This window comes from Leptodactylus fuscus, chromosome 2 (genome assembly GCF_031893055.1).
Source record: "Leptodactylus fuscus isolate aLepFus1 chromosome 2, aLepFus1.hap2, whole genome shotgun sequence".
Lineage (NCBI taxonomy): Eukaryota > Metazoa > Chordata > Amphibia > Anura > Leptodactylidae > Leptodactylus > Leptodactylus fuscus.
Window position 1 is genome coordinate 261,365,995 of NC_134266.1, and position 26,890 is coordinate 261,392,884.

The 26,890-nt window shown below is 43.0% G+C and overlaps 1 protein-coding gene across 1 annotated transcript in view; it reads left to right on the top strand.

The window, feature by feature from the left end:
* The window catches only part of MAML2 (mastermind like transcriptional coactivator 2), a 123,673-nt gene that overhangs the window by 57,486 nt on the left and 39,297 nt on the right, over positions 1 to 26,890 (top strand). Inside the window, exon 3 of the mRNA XM_075266162.1 lies at positions 8,751 to 10,097. Within this exon, the coding sequence (XP_075122263.1) occupies positions 8,751 to 10,097 (1,347 nt within the window). The remainder of the gene's footprint in view (positions 1 to 8,750; positions 10,098 to 26,890) is intronic.

Below are 26,890 nucleotides of genomic sequence, written 5' to 3' on the forward strand. Positions count from 1 at the left end.
TCTCCCTGATGTGTACGATTATCCCCTGGCCCTGGTCTATAGTCTCACACTCTGCCAAATCAGTATCCCTACGCTATGCTGAGGAGGTCCAAAAGACCGAAACAGCGCTGTCCATATCTGGGAATCTGTTCCTTTTGGAATAGAAATACTAATTTGGCAATTAAATCCGCATCATGTTAGTAGGCTTATTAACTGAGTCATGTATGATGTTAAGGAGGCTGCACTCTAGAGGGCAGCATACAGAGGCACTGTTCTCCTAATTACATCCTGGAGAATAGATTTGCATATTTATTACCCAGAATCCCTAGCGGAGCAGGATCTAGTAGAAGGCAGTGACCTGATCACTTATGTGCACTACTAAAGAAAGGACAAGGCTTCAGGACTATATACATAACAGGACAGGTTCATTGTTATCTTGCAAGGGGTAACAGTCTGATCATGGTTGTGATGACAGCAGCAGGATAGGAGCGTTCTGATCTTGCAAGAAGCAGTGACTTATCCACATATATAATTACGCTTGTGAGAACGGCATGTGTCAGAGCAAGTGTCATCTTGTGGTTGGGATTAGAACACTTTGTAACTAATCAGATCATGGTATTGAGGTCCTCCGCAGCCAGAGAAGAGGATGATGATCATGTGGGAGCCAGTGACCTATTGACTCCTATGAGTATGTTAATGAAGTAGACAGTGGTCAGAGAAGATAGCACAACAGAATGAACTTCTTAATAAACTTTGCTTAAATCGATCATACAAATAATGACTGGCCGAAATGACTTTAATTCTGTATTCTTAGGGGGAGATCCCCATTGTGTTCTGAGCTGATTCTGCTGAGTGACTCCGGCGCATGCGCATTGATACCGAGGTTAATGCTGTCCTAATGCTGATGTTAGTGCTTCACTATGCCTACAGTACAGAGCATGTGCAATGAAACAAGGTGTAAAGATCTCACTGTTCGGAATGCGCATGCGCCGGAGTCCCTCCGATCTTCTCATTTGGAGCTCTTAGGATACAGATGGTGAATGGCGCATGATTTGGGACCGTAAACCCCAGCCGCTTAGTGGTTTATCGATCCCAAACCAGCGACAGGTTCCCTATAAAGTACATATACCAAACATTTCTCCTTATTTGCACATCGCCTGAGATGCCAACAAGGTTAGCGTGATTTTCCCATATTACACTATAAAGTAATGAGACCTTTCCACCCATGAAGTGACTTTTATAATTCAGTCTACTCCATCTGTAAACAGTCGCACATTATTCTCTCCCAAGTAAAATTGATATAGGCTGAAGAAAACAGACAAGAATTCCAAAGTGATGAGGCGAAGACAGAAATAGAAGTAACCTTTAAAAACAATTATTGGGGCTATTAAAACAATACAAAGAATAAGCGTGACCTAAAAGCGAGCATTGTTTCTCTGTACAAACTATCACATACATGCAGCCCGGTGGGGTGTATGTTTCCAGCGCTGGGCCGATGACCAGTTCCTCTGTGTTTGCCAACAAGTCTTTATTCGGGAAAGAATAAAAATGCTGACACATGCGCTTATTTGTCCTGGAGAGCGCTATGGTACGGCACAATATCCCTAAGTACAAAAACACATGGGACCACTTTGGACTGCATTGTGTAATTGTGTATACTATCAGGCCATCTCTATACGTACTGACCTGTGTACGCTTCCTATGATGTGATATCTCAAAGGTCTAAGCTGCAACGTCTACATGGGATATCCTACTTGTTACAGGGGCAGATTGAGGCCCCTGGACCATAAAGGTCATAGACTTTTTCCTAACCATTATAGCCATTGGTTTTGGTTAAGAAACTTGACATTTGGAACACTCATTTTTTTTTCTATCTAGTCACTGTATGATGGCAATAGATGAGGACTGTATGGTCATATTTGGTTTCTGCAGTATGTAAGGTTGGACCTGTTGGGAATAGGTTGAGCGATCGTGTTCGGAAAAAATCGGATTCCGATCGGCGATCGAGAAAATTTCACGATCGCGATCGGAATTCCGAACACGATCTTTTTAGGTGGGATCGAGATCGGTAGTATTTCCCACAATGCCTTCACACTGAGTATATAGTGTATACTCAGTGTGAAGGCTCCGCTGCGGTTCCATAGGAATGAATGGAAGAAGCCAGCACACAGCCTTAACCCCCTGTGCGCCGGCTGCCTCCATTCATTCTAATGGGAGACTAAAGTAACATCTCTAGTAGCTACTTACCTCCAGAGATGGCTGCTCCGCTGCTCTTCGCCTCGCTGCTGCTCCAGCTGCAGTCTTCTTCGCCTCGCTGCCCCCTCCCTGCCAGGTTAGGAGAGTGTGAGTGGGTTAGGAGAGTGTGGGCAGGTACAGGGCGGGGAGACGTCACGTCTCCCCTTCCAGTACCCGCCCACACTCTCCTAGCCTGGCAGGGAGGGGGCAGCGAAGGGACAAGAAGATTGCAGCTGGAGCAGCAGCGAGGCGAAGAACAGCGGAGCAGCCATCTCTGGAGGTAAGTGGACACCAGGGGGGACTAAAAAAAATCCTCTGGCTACTTAGTGATTCAGTACACAGCGTGGATTCTAACAATTGTTAGATTCCATGCTGCATAGTGAATAGGATTGCTTTTAAAATCCGATCTCCGATTAATAAAAAAATCCCATTGACTTGCATTGGGATCGGAATTGGGATCGAGATCGGGTTCGAATGAAAAATGATCGGAAATCGGATTTTAAAATCGATCCTGAAAAGTCAGGATCGGCTCAACCCTAGTTGGGAAGCCTCCTATGAAATTCTGATGCATAGTTCATCTTGTTAGGGATGCAAAATCTGGACTAAACAGGTTTATTTTAAAAACAACAACAACAAAAAACAGAAAAATAAGTAAACCATCACGTCAGGTACAAAAAATAAGCAAAATAAAATGCAGCCGTAACGTCAAGCAAAAGGTAAAACAAAACTCCTGCTCGTCCGAGCTCTAACACAGAATCAGGATAACTATACGTGTGGCTTACTTCTGGCCACACGATCAAACAAAACACAAGTCCCTGTTTGGTCTCCCCAAACTCAGCTGTCCAGGACAGACCCAGGCACCTCCTCCCTCTGCTTGGATCTGCCCTGACAAGCAGGCTCTGCAGTCTTTTATGGCCCAGTAATGAGCCTAAGACCCACACCTGGGCTAAAGCCTACTCCAGACCTGCCCTGGACCATACATAGTTCAGAAACCTGGGGGAGATATACCGTGACTCCAGCACTCTGCCTGTCACCTTCTCACAATATATATATAGGCACCATACATACACAAATTGCATCAAAAAGTGGTCTTCGCAAAGAAGGTTTGGAAAACTTGAAAGCTCACAGATAATGTCTGGTGAAGGAGGTGGTTTTTTTCAAAGAGGTGGTCTTATGGAGGGGCTTCACTTATATATGTGGATCGGACTGACTAGTAGCAGGTTAGTGAGCATTGGTGTAGGAGAAGGGAAGATGAGGACCCAGTTGAGATGGAGAACCAACCTCTGATGGAGTTTCACGAAGTTTCATGTTCTATTGGATGTCATGATGAGGGGGGTCCATGGCTCAGGAGTCTCAGAAGTAAAAAATGATATCCCTCCTAGGCCTAGAAATCCAAAAAATATCAGTACTGGATCCAGTACATCCACAATCAATCTTCTACCTATTCTACAAGGCAGTATTGAGTTCACTCTGGGCTTATTGGCCCGGTGGACCTTGTATCGGTGAATCTCTCATTAGGACCTTCCACTTTATTCCTAAATTCAGAAATTAATTGAAATTGAAAATTTGCAGTATTTGGGTGTATTTGCATTGCATTGAAAAATTCAGTTTCAGGAATTTTTAGCAGAATTTTTCCACTCTATAACATGCCGCCTGCAGACAGAACTGTATGTTCCATGTGATAGGTTCCCTTTAAGGTCATCAACTTGGACCTGTGTTCATTATTGCAACATCTAGATGAAGGAAAATAATACAGGAGCTGTTAATCATGGACCTGATTTAATGATTCCTCCCAGTGCCAAGACTGAAATGTGTTTTTAGTTACCCCACCCCACCAGATGTCCAGTAAAATATACAACTGGCGCCGAGCCATTAGAAGCCAAGATCCGGACCGACAGGCAGATAAATACATTCTCTTGTGATTGAAGTGGGAAAGGTGGCAAGGAGGCTGCATTATTAATAAAGGCAATGCCAACCTATGGATCAGTTATCGGTCAACCCACTAAGGTGCCAGGACCGTTTCGGCCTACCGGGTACTCATACTGATGCTGATCAGTAATATGTTACTATAGGGCAGAGAGTCTACGCATTTCCACTTCAAAAGATATGGAAGCATGTGATGTATTCAGAGGCATACCTTAAAGCTCCAGGGGCCATATGCAAAATTTGTAACAGGACCCCCATCTAGCAAGTGCCATTTATAATATTAGTCTCTTCTTGTACGACAGGGGAGCCTTGGGCCCCTAAGGCATAAAGGTCTGGTAAAAACTGCTATGTTTGTACCTACTATGGCTTAGCAGCTCGATTTATTGCTATATATTTTTTTATATTTTATTTAATATTTTTATTTATTGCTATATATTTATTTTTTTTATATTTTATTTAATATGTATTATTATTTATTGCTATATATATTTTTTTTTTATATTTAAAATTTGTTCTTATTTATTGCTATATATTTTTTTATATTTTATTTAATATTTATTCTTATTTATTGCTATATTTTTTTTATATATTGTATTTAATATTTATTCTTATTTATTGCTATATATTTATTTTTTATATTTTATTTAATATGTATTATTATTGCTATATATTTATTTTTTTATATTTAATATTTATTCTTATTTATTGCTATATATTTTTTTATATTTTATTTAATATGTATTATTATTTATTATATTTATTTTTTTATATTTTATTATGTATTATTATTTATTGCTATATATTTATTTTTATAAATTATTTATTACTATATTTTTAACTTATATATGTTATTATTGATTACTATTTATTTTTTTTATATTATATATTTTAATATATATATATGGCCTAATTATTGGGTAGGGCTGAGTGACCTTTAACTTACTGCAGTCTGGGAAGAGGGGAGAGGCTCCTGCTGCAGCCAGTGGTCTTACAGAAAGACACAGGGCATTGATTTGGAGGAAAAAGTTCATGAATTGGTTAAAGGAAACTTTACAAGAGTAAAGTGCACTAAAAATAGACATTAAGAATAAAAGTAAACTGAGATAATCTTGTCCTCAGTCTTTGTCACTATAGGATTTTCTGCTTACTCCTAAAACAAACAGTCTTGTAGAAATCAGAAAGCTCAGGGGTTAATCTCCTCGGGAAATGTTCCATTTTCAACTTGGGAATGACTGAGAGGGTGGGGCTTAAATATTGGGAGGGGCTGAGTGATGGTTGTGTCTTACTACAGATGGGGGGGAGAGGCCCCTTCTGCAGCCATTCGTCTTATAGTCAGACAGAGGAGGAGGGGGGACATGGCTGAGTTCCTCGAAGATTTCCTAATATACTTCTCAGTTTTAAGTGTAATATGTAGAAAAAGAAAGAAGGAGATTAAGGAAGGAATATCTGAGAGTTGTTTTATGACCTTTCCGTATTTAGTGTTCTTTTAGGGTCTTGTCATTCCTTTGTTCCCTTTCTGGTCTTCATTTTTGGCACTGCTGCAATGACATGATCCCATATGATCGCTGCAGTCACTGGCCTCAGTGGTCACATGGGGTAGTTAGGGCCGCCATAGTGGTTGCAATGAAATAGCGGGGACTAAAACTTTTTGTGTTTACTACATTTTTGGGGTTCTCGGAAAACCCTTTTAAGAACTGTATGGTGAACCTTGTCCTAGTGTCATTTGGGCACTCTTTACTGCACCGTATGGAGGGAGGACTATAGAAGGCTCCGCACATAGCACTGTCCACAAGGTCGGCCTTCATTGCCTCATATTTCTATGTTTGCTGTGTGTTGTCATGTAATGGCCCGTGACAGGTTCTCCCTGAAGGGCAGGGGCCTCAATTCTGCTTTCCCTTGAATTGACAGTCCAGCTATTGTTAAGTTTTTGAAAAACAGCGCCACTCTTGTCCACAGGCTATCTCTGGTATTGCATCTTAGCCCCATGCTCTTATTTGCGTATGAAATGCAATACCGGACACGGTCTAAAAATAAGGGTGGCGCTATTTCTGAAAGATATGAAGGACATAGTTAACTATTCCTGTTCTACCTCTTTAATTGAACACAATACCAAACAGGACCTGCTTGTTGATGGTTTCCCTTACTACAGTAGACTACCAGTTTATTCACTCCACTGTGTACGACATGAGATCCCGCACTTACAAGTATATTGCCATAGCCGTATTTCATTTCTCCGACTCCCTCCTCATTATGACGGCATCCATGAGCATTTTCCATCTCCCGGAGCTGATATCGTCTTACATTTGTTAGCTTTCGTACGCTTTAAGCTGCCAGCGCCTGCATTGATCATATTAAAAAGTTGCTGCTGTTTTCCTACATGAAGCAGATTTAGAAAGTAGAAATGGAAACGGCTACAGTTTTACTCGTAGTCTTTAACCAAAGTTCTCAGACTGAGTGTTCTATCCTCGAGCGTATCGATAAAGCTTTACAATACAATACAGCGCCATATGGTCTTGTGTTTAAAGGGATTGTCCAGGAGGTGAAGACCCCAAGGTGATGTATCACCGTCATGTTAGAATTTAGAATTCTCAAAAATTGTGACTTGATGGATTGTTCGGGGAGTTTTGATCTACTTTCCTGACTTAAAGATGAACGTAGGGGGTTCCGACCTCATCCGAAACCCCAGGTCATGTGATCAGAAGTCCACATAGTACTGATTGAGGAAGGAGGGAGGGGACAGAGAGACTCAGGAGTCAAAGCTCAGCTTCCGAACTAGGCCCAAAAGCCCAGATCCATCAAGAGGTCACCACATCAGGTAACTGAATCGAAACTCCTTGGACAACCCCTTTAAGTTTCGCACCCCAAACACATCCTTGTTCAAAGGGGCCACCATGGGCCGGGGCCAGTGACTCTGTTAGACTTATCATTTACATCATCAGAGAAGGCACCTAAGTTATTCTAAGGCGTGAACCTTGTTATATTAGGCGCAAAACCCAACAAGGCAGGGATTATCAAGACCGACATTGACAACGCCAGTCTTGATGTATCCGCTCTATCGGAAACAGCGCCACACTTTCCCACAGGTTGTATCTGGTATTGCAGCCATATTTTTCTAGTCCTCTACCTTATAAGAAAAGATTGACAAGCAGTAAGGGAAGATAGAAGAGACTGTTGGGCAGATTTATCGAAACGCTGTAAACAACCTATCACAATGAAGCTTTCATTTTTAGGAGCAAAATATAAACTGACGGCTGCGTCGTGATTGGTTGGTAAACTATTTTAACAAATCTGCCCCTATGGCGGTAGGATCAGACTACACAGGGTTTGTTTACTGTCTGTTACCATGCTGATACATAGATCTGCATAGGGACAAAACAATTTTTTTTAACATTTTGATACATCGTTAGAATCTTTCCATCAATGTAACCCAATAGGCTTTAGGTTTATATCCCTGGCGGATGTGTGGGACCTTATTCAGGCGATTGGTTCACAGCAACTTAGATGGGGCAGTCACATGGCATAAATTGGGTTAAATTTTTTTTATGGATTCAGGTCATTGCAGGGGTTGACACCCAGTGCGCGCCATCCCTATGGCATAGTACAATTTGTTGTGTGAGGAGTTAATGCACATTTCACTTGTAAATCCCGTATGTCCTTGATTCGGCCTCATCTTTAGCCATTTGACGTGTTATAGTCGTGGGGTTTTTTTGTGTTTTTTTTTTTTTTTACTTTTATTGTGCTTGTTGGCAAATTCTTCTACGTAACCCAATGGAAAACTCCCTAGATATCCAGGAGTTTGATGGCAATGTGATAGCAGTCATTCCTCAATAGAGTCATTGCTCCTGTATAGTATGGACATTTATAACGTAACAGGATATATAGGGGTAACCTAAACCCTCAGGACCTCCAAAATTTACCAACAGAACATTACCTACCATGCCTCTTCAAATCAAATCAAATAGGCTTTAATGGCACGTCCGAATGGATATTTGGCTTTGCCAAAGCTAGTAAAGTGGGTGGGTTGGAGTTGAGGGGGAGAGTATAGGGGGGGGTTGCTGATTTGGGGTATAACAGTCCATGGAGTCCGTGGTTTGGTTTAACAGTCCGTGGAGTCTCATCTTCCTCTTAGTTGGTGACCGATATATGGGGAGGTGGGGCGGGTGGTTTGGGGTATAACAGTCCGTGGAGTCTCATCTTCCTCTTGTTTGGTGACAGCTGGACACGTATTGGGCAGCGATCTCCACAGTTGCCTCTTCTTCTCCCAGTAGGATGTAGAGTTTCCTCTTCTCGTCTGCAGATATGAAGTCTGGGATGTGGGCAGAGAGTCTTTGGTAGTAGACGACCCTCACAGCTGAGTATTTGGTGCAGTGTAGCTTTGTTTCCAAAGCTGACAAATGAGCAGAACATATGGAGCCTATTGTGACTGATCTAGTGACTGACGTGGATAATCACCAAAAAATAATTCGGTTTCCCAAGGGCTTCCTCCATCCTTGACCCAGCCCAGTTTGTAAGACATTTGTGCAAGTCTATAGTTAAATATCAAATGACCATCAAAGCCTCTTGCAGTTATCTGATCCAAAAATTTAATTTCGTCTTATTTTTTTTTCTAGCTTCAAGGATCATTGAAGAGAAGACTGGTGGTCAACGTATCCCCAACGAACAATAAGAGATCCAACGGGGTATCCGATAATGCCTTCCTCGATTTTAAGAAAATCAAAAGCAATGAGTGTATCTCCATGGGGCAAAACATGTATCACGCAGTTGATGGAGCAAACCAGTCAATGAATGGGGCAATGCCAATGGACCCGGCGATGCATAGGAAGAATGGAAACCTAACCAGTAATGACCTGTTTAATACAACCCTAAAGGACATCAAAAAGGAACCCGGGGAAAACCTATCATGCGGCAAACATCTGGATTCCCATCTTTCTCATGAAAATATGTTTCGATATGGAGATGACAATGGGGATCAACTAATGGACCCAGAACTCCAAGAACTATTTAATGAGTTTACTTATATTTCGGTGCCACCAATGAGTGACATCGAATTGCAAAATATGATCAATATAACAATTAAGCAAGATGAACCTTTCAACATAGATATTGGTCAACAAAGCCAAAGAAACGCGTCGACATCTTTACCGATGGACAAAGTCGTCATTAAAAGTGAATATTCCCAATGTTTAAATCCGACAAGGGTTGGTTCACCGCAGATGAGACCTTCTTCGACAGGGCCAACTTTTTCCATGTCTAGTTCACCACTGGCTTCTTCGCCAGGTACTACGGTGGTCCAGAATCAGGGTCAAGCCCAGGTGTCTTCTTGTGTAAACCGAATGAGTAATTGGCAAGAACTATCTCATGCTCAACAGCTTAAACAAATGGCGGCCAATAGACAACATAACTTAATTCAGCAACACCAGCCTAATACATCCTCCAACTGGTCGAATGTTCCTCCAACGGGACAAACTTCAAGACAGTATGGACTGGAGAAGGTTCCAAGTCCCTTTCGACAACAACAGTTAAGTCCTCATGGTACTTCTGTGAGTACTCCTCCTGGAAATGGAAGCCAACAAAAGGCGATAGGTAACTACCTCTACAAAAGTAGCTCACCGAATAACCATGCCGAGATGATGAAGCCCCAGGATACCAATAAGAACTCCATGACTTCTAGTCATCTACCTGCAGATCATCATCTGGGAATGTCTAAACCTCTGTTTCACTATAGCCCTGACCAACCGAACCAACAAGTGTTGGGCGCACACCCCAAACCTGGTATGCAATTCACCCCGCAACAACCTCAAAGTTCTACAACAGCCCAACATGACTCGGCACAGCAGGTTAACGCGGTGTCCAACCAGTCACTGCCAAGGCCGTCAAATTTCCAGCAGAAGATGATGCCAAAAATACCAAATCAGCCGGCGTCAGGACTTCAGTATCCACCAGTACACCAACAACAGGTAAAGTGACTTCCTCTTATGAACTACCGTATACTATTGGCCTTGATAGAGTCAGCCAATGGGGCTCAACTCTGGTTGGCCCAATCCTCATTGTATTGTGATCCGGATGAATTATATGTTTAGGATTTTGTATTTAGAATTAGATTATGATGTCACTTTACGAATATATTACATGGTTTGAGAGAGTTACAGACTGTACTAAAGTGCTGAGCTGCGTTAACAATTTTGTAGGCTTAAGAGCTGAATTCTCCCTGTGTTCCTAGCTCTTTCAATGTCTGTACATTGTGCAAAATTGCATTCTGGGTATTTTTTACACCAGGCATTGAGAATCCTAACTGAGCCTTTGCATTATAGTAGCTGATAGGGGGGTGAGTCTGGTATCAAGCTTGTTGATTGTTTCCAATTCCAAACAGGATTATTTGGCATGGTGTCCTGAACTATAGCACATGTTGTAATGACATATGTATGTATATACATGACAGCATATACAGTTTTGCATAAAGTGCTAATTACTTCTATATTACCCAAAATGCTCCTTCAACAATCCATACATTATTGTATATAAGGACATGCATACCACAGAGGCAGCCAAGGCAGCTGCTAGGAGGCCCATAAAGGAAGGGGGGCCCAAATCAGGATGCTGCCTCCTTTTTTCCCTGGAAATTGTGGACCTGCACAAAGAATCTACATGAGCAAATATGGGAAGGAAAAACAGCCCGAGGGCTACGAGCCCTTCTCCTCTATTGCTCTCCAGGTGCAGGACTGGTTTAGCAAATTTTAGGAGACTTTTTCTCTTAATTTCAGTATCCTATGTATATTACATACATGCAATTTATAGGACTGAAGTTCCTTGGGCACACTGGATAAAATGATTCAGTGGGCCAACAACCCCTAGGAAATAACCCAGCAAATTGCTTCACCATTCCAGAGCCTGGACCCATCGTCTGGTCCTGACACTGTATACAGATGTATTTTACCTTCATGTATATAGCCAAATACAATGCCTAAGTAATACCGCTCTGCAGGAAATCCGAGGATCCCATAGACTATAATGGGGTCCGTGTGGTTTCCGCATGAAAAATACGGAGAGAAAAGTGCTGCTTGCTTTACTTTTCTCTCCGCGGAGAGGAGAATGGAATGGCCCGAACGCAGACATGAACCGAGCCTGAGATATTACGTTTTTCCTGATATGCTAATGAGATGTTTGGTGCAACAGAGATCAATGGTGACACCCTCATTGCACTAAACAGCTCATTAGCATATCAAAAAAATCTAATATATCCAAAACGGAGGCACCAGTTGGAAAATAGGAAAAAGCGCTTTAATCACGTGACCCCGGCTATTCGGTCATGCTTATAATTCAATAGGGAGCATTCTTTGCGACAGATTCCCTTTAAGGGGTAAATTGTAATTTTGGACGGTGAATATTTGTGTAGTTCTCAAGTTGATGGGGAATCCTAAAAATGGAGTCTCTTGGGCAATTGCACAGTTTGACTATTAAAACTGTCCCTAAATTGATGGGTAGGAGGATGAACAAGCAGTTGGGTTACATGGTGTGCTGGTGTGAACCCCATTTTGCTCTTAGGGCCCATGCACATGACTTTGTGCTATTTGGGTTTTCATTTTTATTGGCCACGATTTCCCCCAATCCATGTGCGGGTTGAGTGTCCACGCTACAAAACTCAGGACCGGTCCTGTTCCTGACCCGTTTTATGGCCAGTGACGACCATGTGCAGCCCGTACCGTTCCATCATGGGCGCCGACTCGTGCATGCTCATGTGCATGTGTCCTTACAATGGGGCTCATTCCACCTCCGATTGTATGTTGGCTATGTTCTGTGGCCAGCGTTATAGTCTATCAGCGTAGCGTGGAAACCTCATACATACTTGACTATATTTAGCCCTAAATAAACATCTCGCTGATGTGGGAGCCATTTGTCTTTTGACAATCCCTATCAGCCGTCTTATCGCGGGCGCATCAGATGGGCACCCTGACATGCTCTGCCAAGGTCACCCACACAATCCTTTAAGTAAATAATAAAAAAATTCCTCATTTATTCCCCTCGTTTGTATTTTTCCATATCATAACATAAGTCATGTTGGAGGGCTGGAAAAGCTGGGTTGCAGGCAGGTCACGGTCATACTAATTTACATTGGCAGTGGTATGTGGGAAAGCTTGCACAGAGCTCGCCTGTGTTTTATTTTGCTTGAGATTTAACTTTTCTGAGACCAACATTCAGCAGATCCATATAAAAAAAAAAAACTAGAAAAATTGAGAGTGCGAGCGCCAGCGAGAACACACACATCTGTGGAAATCTTATTAATGCAGCCTAGTAATGCCCCGGGCTGTCCTCATTACTGGTCAGACGCATTTATTCCAGCGCGTGGAGTCATCCATATTGATAGGTAAAGTTCACAGTGTTCGGAATACGGTTTTATATTCCAGCAGTCTCATGTATCCAAGATCTAACACTCCATTAGCATAGCCGTGATGCGCACATATGGCGGGGGCAGCTGTTTTGTGAGCGGTCTTTATATACTTTTACATTAAAGTGAATTTTCACCATTAAATGTCATTTTTATTTTTTAAAAACAAATACCCCAAAATTTTTGGTTATTAAAGGGATTCTACCATTATTTTCTCGTTGACACGTAGGAATAGCCTTAAAGGGATTCTACCATGAAATCAACTTTTTTTCAAATTACCACGTCGGAATAGCCTTAAGAAAGGCTATTCGTCTCCTACCTTTAGATGTGGTCTCCGTCGCACCGTTCCTTAGAAATACCGGTACTTACCGGTATGCTAATGAGGTCTTGGCAGCAATGGGGGCGTCCTTCTTCTTCATCTGCCTCCTCCCCTTGTCTGTAGTCTTCTTTCTTCATCATGTCTGACGCCTGCGCAGTTGGCTCTAACAGCGAGACCCTGTTAGAGCCAACTGCGCATGCTCAGTAAGGTCCGTACAGCCCTCCGACGCGCGAGTGAACTCATCCAGGCGTCAGAGGGCTGTACGGACCTTACTGAGCATGCGCAGTCGACTCTAGCAGGGTCTCAGAGCCGACTGCGCAGGCGTCAGACATGACGAAGAAAGAAAACGACAGACAAGGGGAGGAGGCAGATGAAGAAGAAAGACGCCCCCATTGCTGCCGAGACCTCATTAGCATACCGGTAAGTACCGGTATTTCTAAGGAACGGCGCGGCGGAGACCAGATCTAAAGGTAGGAGACGAATAGCCTTTCTTAAGGCTATTCCGATGGGGTAATTAGAAAAAAAGTTGATTTAATGGTAGAATCCCTTTAAGAAAGGCTATTCTTCTACTGCCTTTAGATGTCTTCTCCGCGCAGCCGTTCGGTATGTAATCCGGTTTTCGTCAGTATGCAAATGAGTTCTCTCACAGCACTGGGGGCAGTCCCCAGTGCTCAAACAGCAATGCTGCGAGAGAACTCTCCGGCGCCGCCTCCATCTTCTTTAGGAACGGGTCTTCTTCCGGCGGTGGCTTCAATCTTCTAGGCCTTGGGCGCATGCTCATGCGCATGCTCGCCGGCCACAAGAAAATGGCCTCTTGCACAGTATTGTAAGCTGCCATTTTCTTGTGGCTGTCAGGCATGTGCAGTCGGCTGCCCGAGGCCTAGAAGTTTGAAGCCAGCGCCAGAAGAAGATGGACGTGGCGCTGGAGAGTTCTCTCGCAGCATTGAAGACGCCCCCAGTGCTGCGAGTGAACTCATTTGCATAACGACGAAAACCGGATTATATACCAAACGGCGACGCAGAGAAGACATCTAAAGGTAGGAAAAGAATAGCCTTTCTTAAAGCTATTCCTACGTGTTAGGGACAAAAAAAAAATGACTTTTAATGATAGGATCCCTTTAAGATCTAAAAAAGTAAAAATAACATTTTCCAAACTATGATGTTTTCTCAGAATTTGGAACACTCAATCTTCTGTACGTTGCACCGATGTCTGGTCCCGGGTGTTCTATATCATAAGCAAGACTACATGGCACTGAGAATAGGCCGTAGTGACCCACATGTCGTCATCCCAATTTGTTCTGGTAAATTCACTGAAGGTGAACGGGTGAGCGCACATTTTCGGACCGTCCTCTTCTGCCTGGTAGCCACATAATACTATTAACACCTCGCTACATTAAAATGAATACAGCCCTCCATACAATAAGCCATTCAGTATTACTGCCAAGTACTGCGGTGTACGAGCGCAAACGGCAGAGAATGGATTTCCAGAACGTATGAATGTCTTCAGATCTGCAGGTGTTCAGGAACTAAGAGGGTCAAAGGCTCTCCGGTGTTTTTTTTTTGTTGTTTTTTTTCGCCTTAATTTGAAGCATGAGCCTTGAAAACATGGACTAAAAAATTTAGGACAATCCCAGTATATACGTGACTGTGGTATCGTTCAGACCGCCCATCAGTATCAGAATGGCGAGCGTCCGATGTCCTACTGATCATCTCCGAGATCCAATATTTTAGTAGAGACTGTGCTGGGCGTTATGAGTGAATGGGACTGAGCTGCAATACCAAGCATAGCCACTAGGAAATGTATAGAAATGTGCACTGGGGTCCAGAAACTTCTGGTAGACAAAGCAGAGGGCAAGTATTGAGGTATATTCAGTCATATGGACTATAATGGGGTATGCCGGGTTTCCGCCCCCCAAAAAAATGCATTCTCTCCAAATTTTTCAAGCAGATTAAGGGACGGATTTCTCAAACGTAATCTAAGCATTGGTGTGAACTAGAGATGATTCGAACAGCCGCACACTGTTCAACTGTTCGAACGGATTTCGAACCCCATTATAGTCTATGGGGGGAAATGCTCGTTTCAGGGGTATGCAACATTCGATAAAATCATACTTACCAAGTCCACGAGTGATGGTCGGGCTGGATTCTCCTTGAAGTCTTCTCCCAGCGTAAGGTCCCCGCGTCCTCTTCCAGGTGGATTTCATGGGCTCTGCCCAGGCCCGACGCCTGAGCAGAGCTGACTGCGCATGCACGGGTATGCGCGTGCATGCCCGCACATGCGCAGTCGGCTCTGCCTAGGCCGGATGCCTAGGCAGAGTGAATTCCACCCGGAAGAAGACGCCGCGGGGAAGCTGCACGGAGAAGACTTCGGAAAGGTAAGTGAAGAACCAGCGTTGATTGGCAGAATGTATAGCATTCTGCCAATCAACGCTGGTTCTGCATTGAACATTTAAACTTCGAACAGCTAGTAGTGTTCGATCGAGTACGAGTATTTCGAATACCGTAGTATTCGATCGAACACCTACTTGATCGAACACTACTCGCTCATCTCTAGTGTGAACCCTATCTTATCTGTATAGGACTTTTACCTGAAATGTAACGTAATCCTGTCTGGCTTGAAACAAGATGACTTCTGAGAAGTGATCTCTACAGAACAGGAAGTGTTACACTATTGTTAGGCTTAGTAGTCAGAGTGAAAAATGCAAGATTTAAGGATTATTTTAGTAAAGATAGCCCTTTAAATAATCCTTTTCGGAGCTAAATATATTGGTTTAGATGCCAACAAGCTGATATTTTACAAATGGCGAGGCTCTGAATTAGATTAAACTGCTGAAGAGGGTTTCATTACCCGGTGACTCAGCTACAATTACATAAAACTGGAAAACCCCATTGAATTTGGCATCCCCTATTAAACAAATCCATATTTATTTCCACGTCATTGGTCGTGATCATGTCGGGTTATTATAATTCTGCTTTATGAATAGTCAGTGCGGTCACTAGGCCTCGGGGCCTGCCGTTGACATCAGCGGGGTCGCACCTGTTTATACATTGACTGTATTAGGGTGTAGGGAGTAAAGTTTGGTGACATAGGGACACTTGTTGACAAGTTAGCTGACATTATGGTGATTAATCTACGTGTTTGTCAGCCAGTCCGTTTCCCCTTTATTCCTGTAGAGGAAAGAGATTAGCGTCGCGGCGGGAGGTAATGGTTACTCATTTCCTGCCATTTAAAGGGAAAAGGCCTTTCCATGGGTGTTTATTAAGGTATTATAGATATAAAGTCTGCGTACGCCTTTAAACCAATCTACGGTCCTAATGCTTCTAAAATGAACAATAAAGTAATTGTAATTAAAAAAAAATCCTGACCGTTTTGGGCCTACAGTTCATATGCAGGGCTATGCATCTCTATGGTAACAGACAAACCCCAAAGCTGTAGTCAAATTTCTTTCATTTGTTCTCAACATATATTCAGCACTGATATATATATATATATATATATATATATATATATATATATATATATATATATATATTCTTAGCCCCTCATTCACCATACTGCAAAAACAGCAGACAAAAATGGGTCTCCAGGAATCTTTTGCAGTTACACACCATCTACCAATAAGTATTTGGACACCCATGCAAATGAAGATATCTGCGGTGGTGATGTAAGTCGCGCCTTCCGCCGTTAAATAGGAAACAGCATTGGCATTAGTCGCATACAAGATGCCACGAAGTGCAGAGATGTCCGATTTCGAGAAAGGGGTAATTGTGGGGTCCCACAGAAATGGTCGGTCCTTAAGGGACATAGCAAGCAAACTGAATTACCCAAAATTGACAGTGGCCCATGTGATTACAAAGTGGAAGGTGAACGGTGATTGTCGGAATGTGCCCCGAGTCAGCAGACCCCCGAAACTGGGAGATAGAGACCGACGGGTGGTGGCCAGAGAAACCGCACCCAACCGATGGCTCACATACACCAGGAGTGTCACCAGGCATCCGGGAGTATTGTGTCGCTCAATCCCATCTGTAAGGAAACATCTGCTGGGGTCTACCAACTATTGGATAGGAAGAAATTTTTCTATTCTACCACAGGGGTCCACATACTTATTGGTAGACAGTGTATATATGTCATCACATGTACGTACTGTATACTTGGGGCTTTCCCCGCCTCATCTTCTGAAAATTGAACTTGACAGAGAAAAAATCTTAGATAAGCTCCAGTAACAGGATATGCTGTGGTTGACAAAAAGTTGTATGTCCTAGATACCATGTGGTCAGGGCTTACAATATGTTACTGGTGTTTTTCATCTTATTTATGCAAATCCACGTACCCAAGCTTTGACACTAGGCAACTTGATCACCATCTTGGCGTGTGCCTAAAAGTTCACCATTATTATTTTTAATAACAAAGGAGTCACCAATTTTTGTATTTCTGACCAGCGCGAAGCCTATGATGACGCTGGATATTCACCTTGCTTACTATGTATATGCAATGAAGGGTCATGTACACTACCTTGACGCAAATACATATTGCGCATGCGCGGGGCTCTATCAGAGCCGGCACATGACCTGTTTCCAACAGGTTAAAACTTTAAAGCCTTTCATGTTACAGAAGTTTTACAGAATTTTCAAGGCTAAGATGTCAATGCCCAATGCCCATCTCTGCAACTACCAGAGGTGGCCAAAATTACTGAAAAGGCCATATGGGAGGGGCCATACAAAATCCACCACAAAAGTCTTCCTGCTGTTGGCACAAAAATTTCCTAATCCAATTCACTTTGAGGGAAGCTCGGGTGGAATCTAGTGGAAAAAGAATTGAAAAGAATGGGAAGTGAATTTTTTGTGGCACATTTTGGTGTGACAATTCTGCTGTGGAAACCCTGTTTCGGTACCTCTCATAGAAGGTAATGGGAGTTTCAACATAACAATGAGCTATGCTGTTTCCATAACCTGTATGGAATTGTAACTTGGCTTTCTGTCCCCCGGGGCAAAGGCTCCGTTCACTACCCTTACTCTGTAATGTGGCTTGTTGGCTCTGCGGGGGCCGTACCTTCACTTCCAGGACTCCTCCTCCAAAGGGCAAAGGTCACATGAGATATACATGGGATTTACATTTTTCTCTCTCTTTCATTCACTTCATTTTGTTAATTGGCAGGAAAAAAATCATTAAAACTTCTGTTTCTGAAAGCAGAATTTTTCCACACCTACGTAAAACTTCAGACTACTCATGTTTTATTTGTAGTCTGTTAACCATGAAGACTCATTGGTCTGCTTAGGAGCTGTAGACGCAAAACGGAGATTTTCAATAACATGGTCTGCCAAGATTACAAATTTTCCATATTTTTTATGATACGTCTGACCAGGGTTCTTGAAGCTTGTCGTGTTCTTGCAGCATTGGTTGCAGTAGGCCCTTATGGGATAGCATTTTTACAGTCTGATACATCCTAAAGTCACACTCTATGTAGGTAATGTCTGTATTGAAAAGAATGTAGCATCTTCGGATCATTTCCTTTGCTTCTTGTAAGTCGTAACCCATTCTTTATTGCTGGAATTACTTGGTTGAGGAGACAAACCCTGAGACGTTCTAGGTAAATGTTAACATCTTCTTTTGAACCGTTCCCATAAAACAATGTGTTTTGCACATGTTGTCATTCCCAGGCCCCTAGTACAGCATGGATATTGTTTCCAATGCTGACTTGAGCTGGTTCACGCATGGGGCTTGGTATCGTCATATGTTTTTCTTTAAGCACTTGTTGAACTCTCGGCCACTGCAGGAAGCAATTATTTGGAGATGAGAGTTATGGCTTACATGTGGCTGCAAGGCTCTCCATACTCTGCTCCAAAGGGAAAGATCCATTTCAGTATTCTCAAGAGGTGCAGGATTTCTTCTACTTCCAGTCAGTTGAATGGCCATAATATTGGAGAAATTTAGGGACTGCCTTATAGTCCCCTACATCCCTCCTCTCTTCCAGCTATAGTCATGGTGCATGGGAAGCCATAAGACCAGTTGAATGGTTGGTGCCCTATACAGCACCTTTTATTTCTACTTCCCATATGGTGCACTCCATAGAGCCCAAATAATGGAATCATATGGTGTCCAAATAAGGTTATGTTCACATCTTCGTTGGAGACTCCATCATGGTGTCCACTTTAGTATTCTGCACACCGCTCGTTTCAGGTTTAAAATGATGGACCCCAATGTCAATGGGACCCATCAGACTCGTATATGTTATCACTATTTTAGCAGTCTACTTCCGTATTGGACCAGAACAACGGAGAGGCAACGGTAGTATGATCCTTGTGTAACACTGCCTACCTTACCATATATAAAAAAAAAAAAAAAAACTTTGCAAGTCTTCAGTAGGTGATACCTTTTTTAATGGCTAACTCATAATGATGACAGAATATGACGTTTCGAAGCTTCCTCTGAGCTTCTTCTTCAGATATAACAGCTCAGAGGAAGCTGAGTTAGCCATTAAAAAAGGTATCACCTACTGAAGACTTGCAAAGTTTTTTTTTTGTTTTTTTTTATATTTTATAACCACTGGCTAACACAGTACCAAAACAAACATTTTCCTTTTACCTTACCATAGAATAGGAACTAAGTTTATGAAGGTATAAGCTCCTGGTGCCTAAGTTGTCAGGGCCATTGGCACCCCCTTTAGTAGACAGGTTGCAAACCCCTAAAATCAATGACGATGATAGACATTTGTAATGCGCTTTTCTCACGGGGACTCAAAGTGCAGGGAGTAGGGGAGATACAGTACAGGCGCTCATCCCCAACACCTACAAGGGTCAGTTGTTTTACAGGAAGACAATTTACATATTAGTAAATTTTTGGCATGTGGGATGAAACCAGAATACCCAGGGGAAACCCACACAAACATGGGGAGAACATATAAACTCCATGCAGATGTTACCCTTGGACCCAGGACACCAGCACAGCAGAGCAACGAGGTGTTATATCTAATATATATCCATATTATGCAGAGGGCCCTGGGGCAAAAGATGTATCAGGCCCACAACCAGTACTGGTGTCGTCTTATGTCATCTTATTGGGGTATCTGTGGGTTCATTAGGCCCCACGGGTACCAGTGCCTTGGAGTGATACCTACCTCAGCACCCACTGCAGCTACGTACATGCTCATGCCCAACTCTAATAGGGTTTTGCCATGTCATATGCCATACTAATTAGCATATAGCACCATATAAGACTGACCAGTAGGGGACACTGATATACCAACCAATATGGATGGGGAGGCATGTAATGGGGGTATATGCACCCACTAACCACGATTTGTTACAGTATCTTATTAATACCCAAACATCAAGGGCTCTGCCATGTAACTAATGCCTTTTGATGACAACCACATTGATTTCAGTGGTTTGATCATACGTTCCGACCTGTACTACATGTATACAGCCAGAGGCGTATGTTGAGTTTTCTGGACACTGTTGCAAAATCTGTTAAGCATTATATATACTGTGAAAATAAAGAGCAAGCCAGTGACAGAGTGCCCCCTAGAGGAAGGTGCAGGTGACGTACATTGCTCAAAAGTTTCGAATCAGCATGCTATTGACCTATGGAAAGCCAATAAAACCATAATGTATATGGGGACTTGATTTTTGCTGTACAATCATTTTGGACCCCCATTAAATAAGAAATCCCCTTTAAACTACTTAGGACCAATCTCCAAGCTACTTTTTGTTTGTTTCATTGTCAAATTCCAAAGCCAAACCTTGTTGTTTTTTTTTTACATTTTCCATTAGTATAGTTATATGAGGGTTTGTTTTTTTGCAGGACAAGTTGTTTTTTTCAATGGCACCATTTTGAATTACTTAGAAGGGAGTAGAATGAAAAAATCAGCAATACCATACTATTGTATTTTGCTAATTTTGATGCTGTTTGCTATACAGGCGGAAAGAAAGGTCCTTCACTGAGGACTTATCTCTCCACCACTTTCAAGATAAAAATGGAGGAAAACCAGTGGACCCATTTATAGTCTATGGGCTCTCTAGTCTAAGTGACATCTCAGATACTTGAAATGGGTACAGCTTTAGTACCCACAACTGTACTTATCAAGAATACGGTGAGTGAGCAGTGCAGCGCCCGGCATGTAAACAATACTGGGACAGTATTATATGCTCCACAGTGGACCCCACACAGTATTATGTGATCACAGTGGCCCACACACAGTAATATATGCTCCACATTGTCCCCCACACAGTATTATATGCTCCACAGTGGTCCCACACACAGTATTATATGCTCCACATTGGCCCCACACACAGTTTTTAATGCTCACAGAGGCCCCCACACAGTATTATGTGCTCCACAGTGGCCCCATACACAGTATTATATGCTCCTCATTGGCTCCACACACAGTATTATATGCTCACAGAGGCCCCCACACAGTATTATATGCTCCACATTGTCCCCCACACAGTATTATATGCTCCACATTGTCCCACACACAGTATTATATGCTCCACAGTGGCCCCACAAACAGTATTATATGCTCCACAGTGGCCCCACACACAGTATTATATGCTCCACATTGGCCCCACACACAGTATTATATGCTCACAGAGGCCCCCACACAGCATTATGTGCTCCACAGTCGCCCCCACAGACAGAATTATATGCTTACAGTGGCCCACACAGTATTATATGCTCACAGTGGCCCCCACACATTATTATATGCTCACAGTGGCCCCCAACATAGTATTATATCCTCACACTGCCCACTCCCCCAGAGTCTGAGCCCCCCCATTTCCTACTCTTACTCACACACAGCCTGCACGCCCATGTCCCCCCTCTCGCTCACACATGTTCTCCTTTCCTTCCATCAGTATCCGTCTCCAGAAGTTTGCACACTGTCCTGTAGTATCCAGAATAGCACAATGCGCATGCGCTGGTGAGAAGAAGCAGACTCCCAGACTTATCTTCCTTGTAATTTATACATTTATTCACTTAAGATTGTGGGAATGGACAACTTTCATACAGACAGGGGCCCCCAAACTTCATCTACATAAGGGCATGGTGGTTTAGTAACCTGCAAAATCAGCTGACAGGTTGCTCTTTTTAGACAGAACTGTAGTATAAAGTTAAAGCTGGACACAGGTGGAGAAAATTACAGGTGTTTGATTTTCCTGCAGCGCCACCACCAGTGTGAGTAAAGAATAACAGTATGTCCATTGAAATAAAATGTTTGAGTAATGGGTAGACAGGCTGAGAGATATTGTTAGTAGCTGCTCACTCTTCTGGCAAAGATATGAGGATTCTGAACAAGGGTTGCTACCGAGCCTGGAACGTGAGGGGGCCCTGCTACATAAAACACAGCCCTATTCTAAATGACACAAATTAGGTGGGGGCCCCATTACAGATTTTGCACTGGGACCCCGGAGCCTCTGATTGTAGTATATACTGTACAGAAGGTATCCTCTTGAGAACATGCAGAGAACATTACGACAGTATTGTGTTAGTGTTTGTGAGCGTTCCCTGTGACTTTCCCCAGCTCCCGCGCCTTGTTCCCTCTGCAGCTTCCTATCGTTTTTTTTTTTTTTGTAAGGCATGGATTATTTCCAGGTGGAAATTCTGAATAAACTGTAGAGGGAAAGGAGAGGAGTCGCAGTGAACAGGAGCGAGGCCTTGTTACTGGGCCGTTACTACAGAGCACCGAGCTCATCACCTTAGGTCACCTTTCACCCGGGCTGAGCCTTCCTAAGTATTTCCTGCCTTATATGCAGAATAAAAGTTTAGATCCTTTCGGACATCCTAAACAGTTCCGTCCCATGTGAATGTGAAATGTGCTTGTAATTAAAGCGATTTCCATCTGGGACTTGTCCTGGCCTCGCTTGGCTTTTACCTTTATGCTGCAAATAAACACACTCCAACTTCACCTATACAGTACCTATATTATATGACATGGTCTCTGTAACTGTATTTACATATGTTAATAGTATACAGTTTCCCCATAGTATTACACACTGGTTTTGTATGAAAATCAGCTGACAATGGAGAGTGAAGACCTAGACAAACTTACTTTACATTACTTACTCTTTGCAGCTCTGGCGTATAATACAGGATAAGTAATGTAATGTATGTGCACAGTGACCGCACCAGCAGAATAGTGAGTGCAGCTCTGGAGTATAATACAGGATAAGTAATGTAATGTATGTACACAGTGACTGTACCAGCAGAATAGTGAGTGCAGCTCTGGAGTATAATACAGGATAAGTAATGTAATGTATGTACACAGTGACTGCACCAGCAGAATAGTGAGTGCAGCTCTGGAGTATAATACAGGATGTAACTCACCATCAGTACAGGATAAGTAATGTTATGTATGTACACAGTGACTGCACCAGCAGAATAGTGAGCGCAGCTCTGGAGTATAATACAGGATGTAACTCAGGATCAGTACAGGATAAGTAATGTAACGTATATACACAGTGACTGTACCAGCAGAATAGTGAGTGCAGCTCTGGAGTATAATACAGGATAATTAATGTAATGTATGTACACAGTGACTGTACCAGCAGAATAGTGAGCACAGCTCTGGAGTATAATACAGGATGTAACTCAGGATCAGTACAGGATAAGTAATGTAATGTATGTACACAGTGAGTGTACCAGCAGAATAGTGAGTGCAGCTCTGGAGTATAATACAGGATAATTAATGTAATGTAGGTACACAGTGACTGTACCAGCAGAATAGTGAGCACAGCTCTGGAGTGTAATACAGGATGTAACTCTGGATCACTATAGGATAAGTAATGTAATGTATGTACACAGTGAGTGTACCAGCAGAATAGTGAGTGCAGCTCTGGAGTATAATACAGGATGTAACTCAGGATCAGTACAGGATAAGTAATGTAATGTATGTACACAGTGAGTGTACCAGCAGAATAGTGAGTGCAGCTCTGGAGTATAATACAGGATGTAACTCACCATCAGTACAGGATAAGTAATGTTATGTATGTACACAGTGACTGCACCAGCAGAATAGTGAGCGCAGCTCTGGAGTATAATACAGGATGTAACTCAGGATCAGTACAGGATAAGTAATGTAATGTATGTACACAGTGACTGTACCAGCAGAATAGTGAGTGCAGCTCTGGAGTATAATACAGGATAATTAATGTAATGTATGTACACAGTGACTGTACCAGCAGAATAGTGAGCACAGCTCTGGAGTATAATACAGGATGTAACTCAGGATCAGTACAGGATAAGTAATGTAATGTATGTACACAGTGACAGCCCCAGCAGAATAGTGAGCACAGCTCTGGAGTATAATACAGGATGTAACTCAGGATCAGTACAGGATAAGTAATGTAATGTATGTACACAGTGAGTGTACCAGCAGAATAGTGAGTGCAGCTCTGGAGTATAATACAGGATAAGTAATGTAATGTATGTACACAGTGACTGTACCAGCAGAATAGTGAGTGCAGCTCTGGAGTATAATACAGGATGTAACTCAGGATCAGTACAGGATAAGTAATGTAATGTATGTACACAGTGACTGTACCAGCAGAATAGTGAGTGCAGCTCTGGAGTATAATACAGGATGTAACTCACCATCAGTACAGGATAAGTAATGTAATGTATGTACACAGTAAGTGCACCAGCTGAATAGTGAGCGCAGCTCTGGGGTATAATACAGGATAAGTAATGTAATGTCTGTACACTGTGACTCCACCAGCAGTATAGTGAGTGCAGCTCTGGAGTATAATACAGGATCAATACGGGATAAGTTATGCAGTGTATTTATGTAGATTGGTTCTATATGTAAACTCTAAATTGTCCTCTGAAAACGGACATACCCTCAACTGGAGGACTCAATATACAGATACTATTTCAGTCCTCTGTTACTTCGTAAACATATCTAAAAACGTCTTCCTCCTTGTCACCCACTGATATAACCACCGGCACTTGCATAAAAGACCACAAAAGCCATTTATTAGCCATACAAGTCTTGGTGCCACAGCATCATGGTGTGTGTTTGCCTCCATGTGACAATTGACTGTCACAAAAAAATCCAGCCATGTTGGATCCACTGGGTCCTCATTTCACCTATAGCTCACTTACTCTGTAGCTGGGACCCTATAGACCCTATAGATGGCCTCTGCTGTTTACCTCCAGCTTCCTGGCCATAAACCGCATATACATTTTATTATGTTTCCGTATTTTTGCTCTCTGCTGTAGGTTATAGTTCTCCTCGAATGCAAATCCACTGTAAAGACAGAACCCCGAGAGCTGAAACAGCTTTTCCTGACCAACAGCGAGATCAAACACGGAAATGATTAGGCAGCCCGCGTGTGTCATACATGGCGGTTTTGGGGGGGTAATCTGTATGTTATAGGTGCCTTGCTGCACTGAGGAAGTGAGTGCAAGACTTGAGAATGTTGCCATGTTGTTGGAGGGTGTTTGGGAAGTCAGCGCTTACTTTCATGGGAATGAAATGCCTTGCCAAGCCAAGATGCCTTAGTTTTCCCTGGAGGCTACTTCTCAGCTGGAAAGAAGGGGGAGGATTATTGTGAGAAGTCCAAGCAGGCAGCTATAAAGCTCTGGCTCTGTATCAGTGCATGTCAGCAGTAGTAGGAAGCGTACAGTACTATGGGGCTTACTTCTACTCCAGTGCATGTGGTATTCATTTATTACAGCTTTGTTATACAAGGTTCAGCCTCAAAAGCTCCCAGCGTAGACGTAATGGCGAAATAAGTAAAAGTATCAAGAAGGAAGATTACATTAGCCTTAACTAAAAGCTCACCGGAAACTTTTCCCGTACCACGTTGCTTTAAGACCTGAACCAGGCACCCCCTTGTGTTATACTATACCGTCATAAAACACAATCCGGCCCCATAGACTTGTGAGAAGGAAGCTGGTACACATTATATTAGGTGTATTATTGAGAATCGGATGGTCGCAACGGGCCGCAACGTCATGGGAAGTACAAGGAGATCCTATGTGACCAGCTGTCAAGTCCAATCTAAGCGTAGCGTGTCAAGGGGTTAAAATAACAAAAATTTCATTTCCATTAGGATGCTGTGTGAAGTACAGATGTAGCAGGGCTAAGGCTACGTTAGGTGTGGCAGAAGTCTTGCACGATGAGCTCTGTGAACATAGTCCAGAGCTGCGGTAGTGCAATAGATATTCTGCACATAAAATCCATTGTATGGCTAAGGCCAGTGGCGTAACTAGGAATGGCGGGGCCCTGTGGTGAACTTTTGGAATGCCCTCCCGACCAACGCCCACCGAAGACCCCGACCAATTCCCCCCTCCCCTGCATTCCTGCGCTCTTTATTATGCCCCATAGTGGCCCCTGTACACACTATTATGTCCCATATTGGCCCCTGCACACAGTATTATGTCCCATAGTGGCCCCTGCACACAGTATTATGCCCCATAGTGGCCCCTGTACACAGTATTATGCCCCATAGTGGTCCCTGCACACAGTATTATGTCCCATAGTGGCCCCTGTATACAGTATTATGCCCCATAGTGGCCCCTGCACACAGTATTATGTCCCATAGTGGCCCCTGCACACAGTATTATGCCCCATAGTGGCCCCTGTATAAAGTATTATGCCCCATAGTGGCCCCTGCACACAGTATTATGCCCCATAGTGGCCCCTGCACACAGTATTATGCCCCATAGTGGTCCCTGTATACAGTATTATGTCCTATAGTGGCCCCTGTACACACAGTATTATGTCCCATAGTGGCCCCTGTATAAAGTATTATGCCCCATAGTGGCCCCTGCACACAGTATTATGTCCCATAGTGGCCCCTGCACACAGTATTATGCCCCATAGTGGCCCCTGCACACAGTATTATGTCCCATAGTGGCCCCTGCACACAGTATTATGCCCCATAGTGGCCCCTGTATACAGTATTATGCCCCATAGTGGCCCCTACACACAGTATTATCCCCCATAGTGGTCCCTGCACACCCCATTATGCCCCATAGTGACCCCTGCACACAGTATTATGCCCCATAGTGGCCCCTGCACACAGTATTATGTCCCATAGTGGCCCCT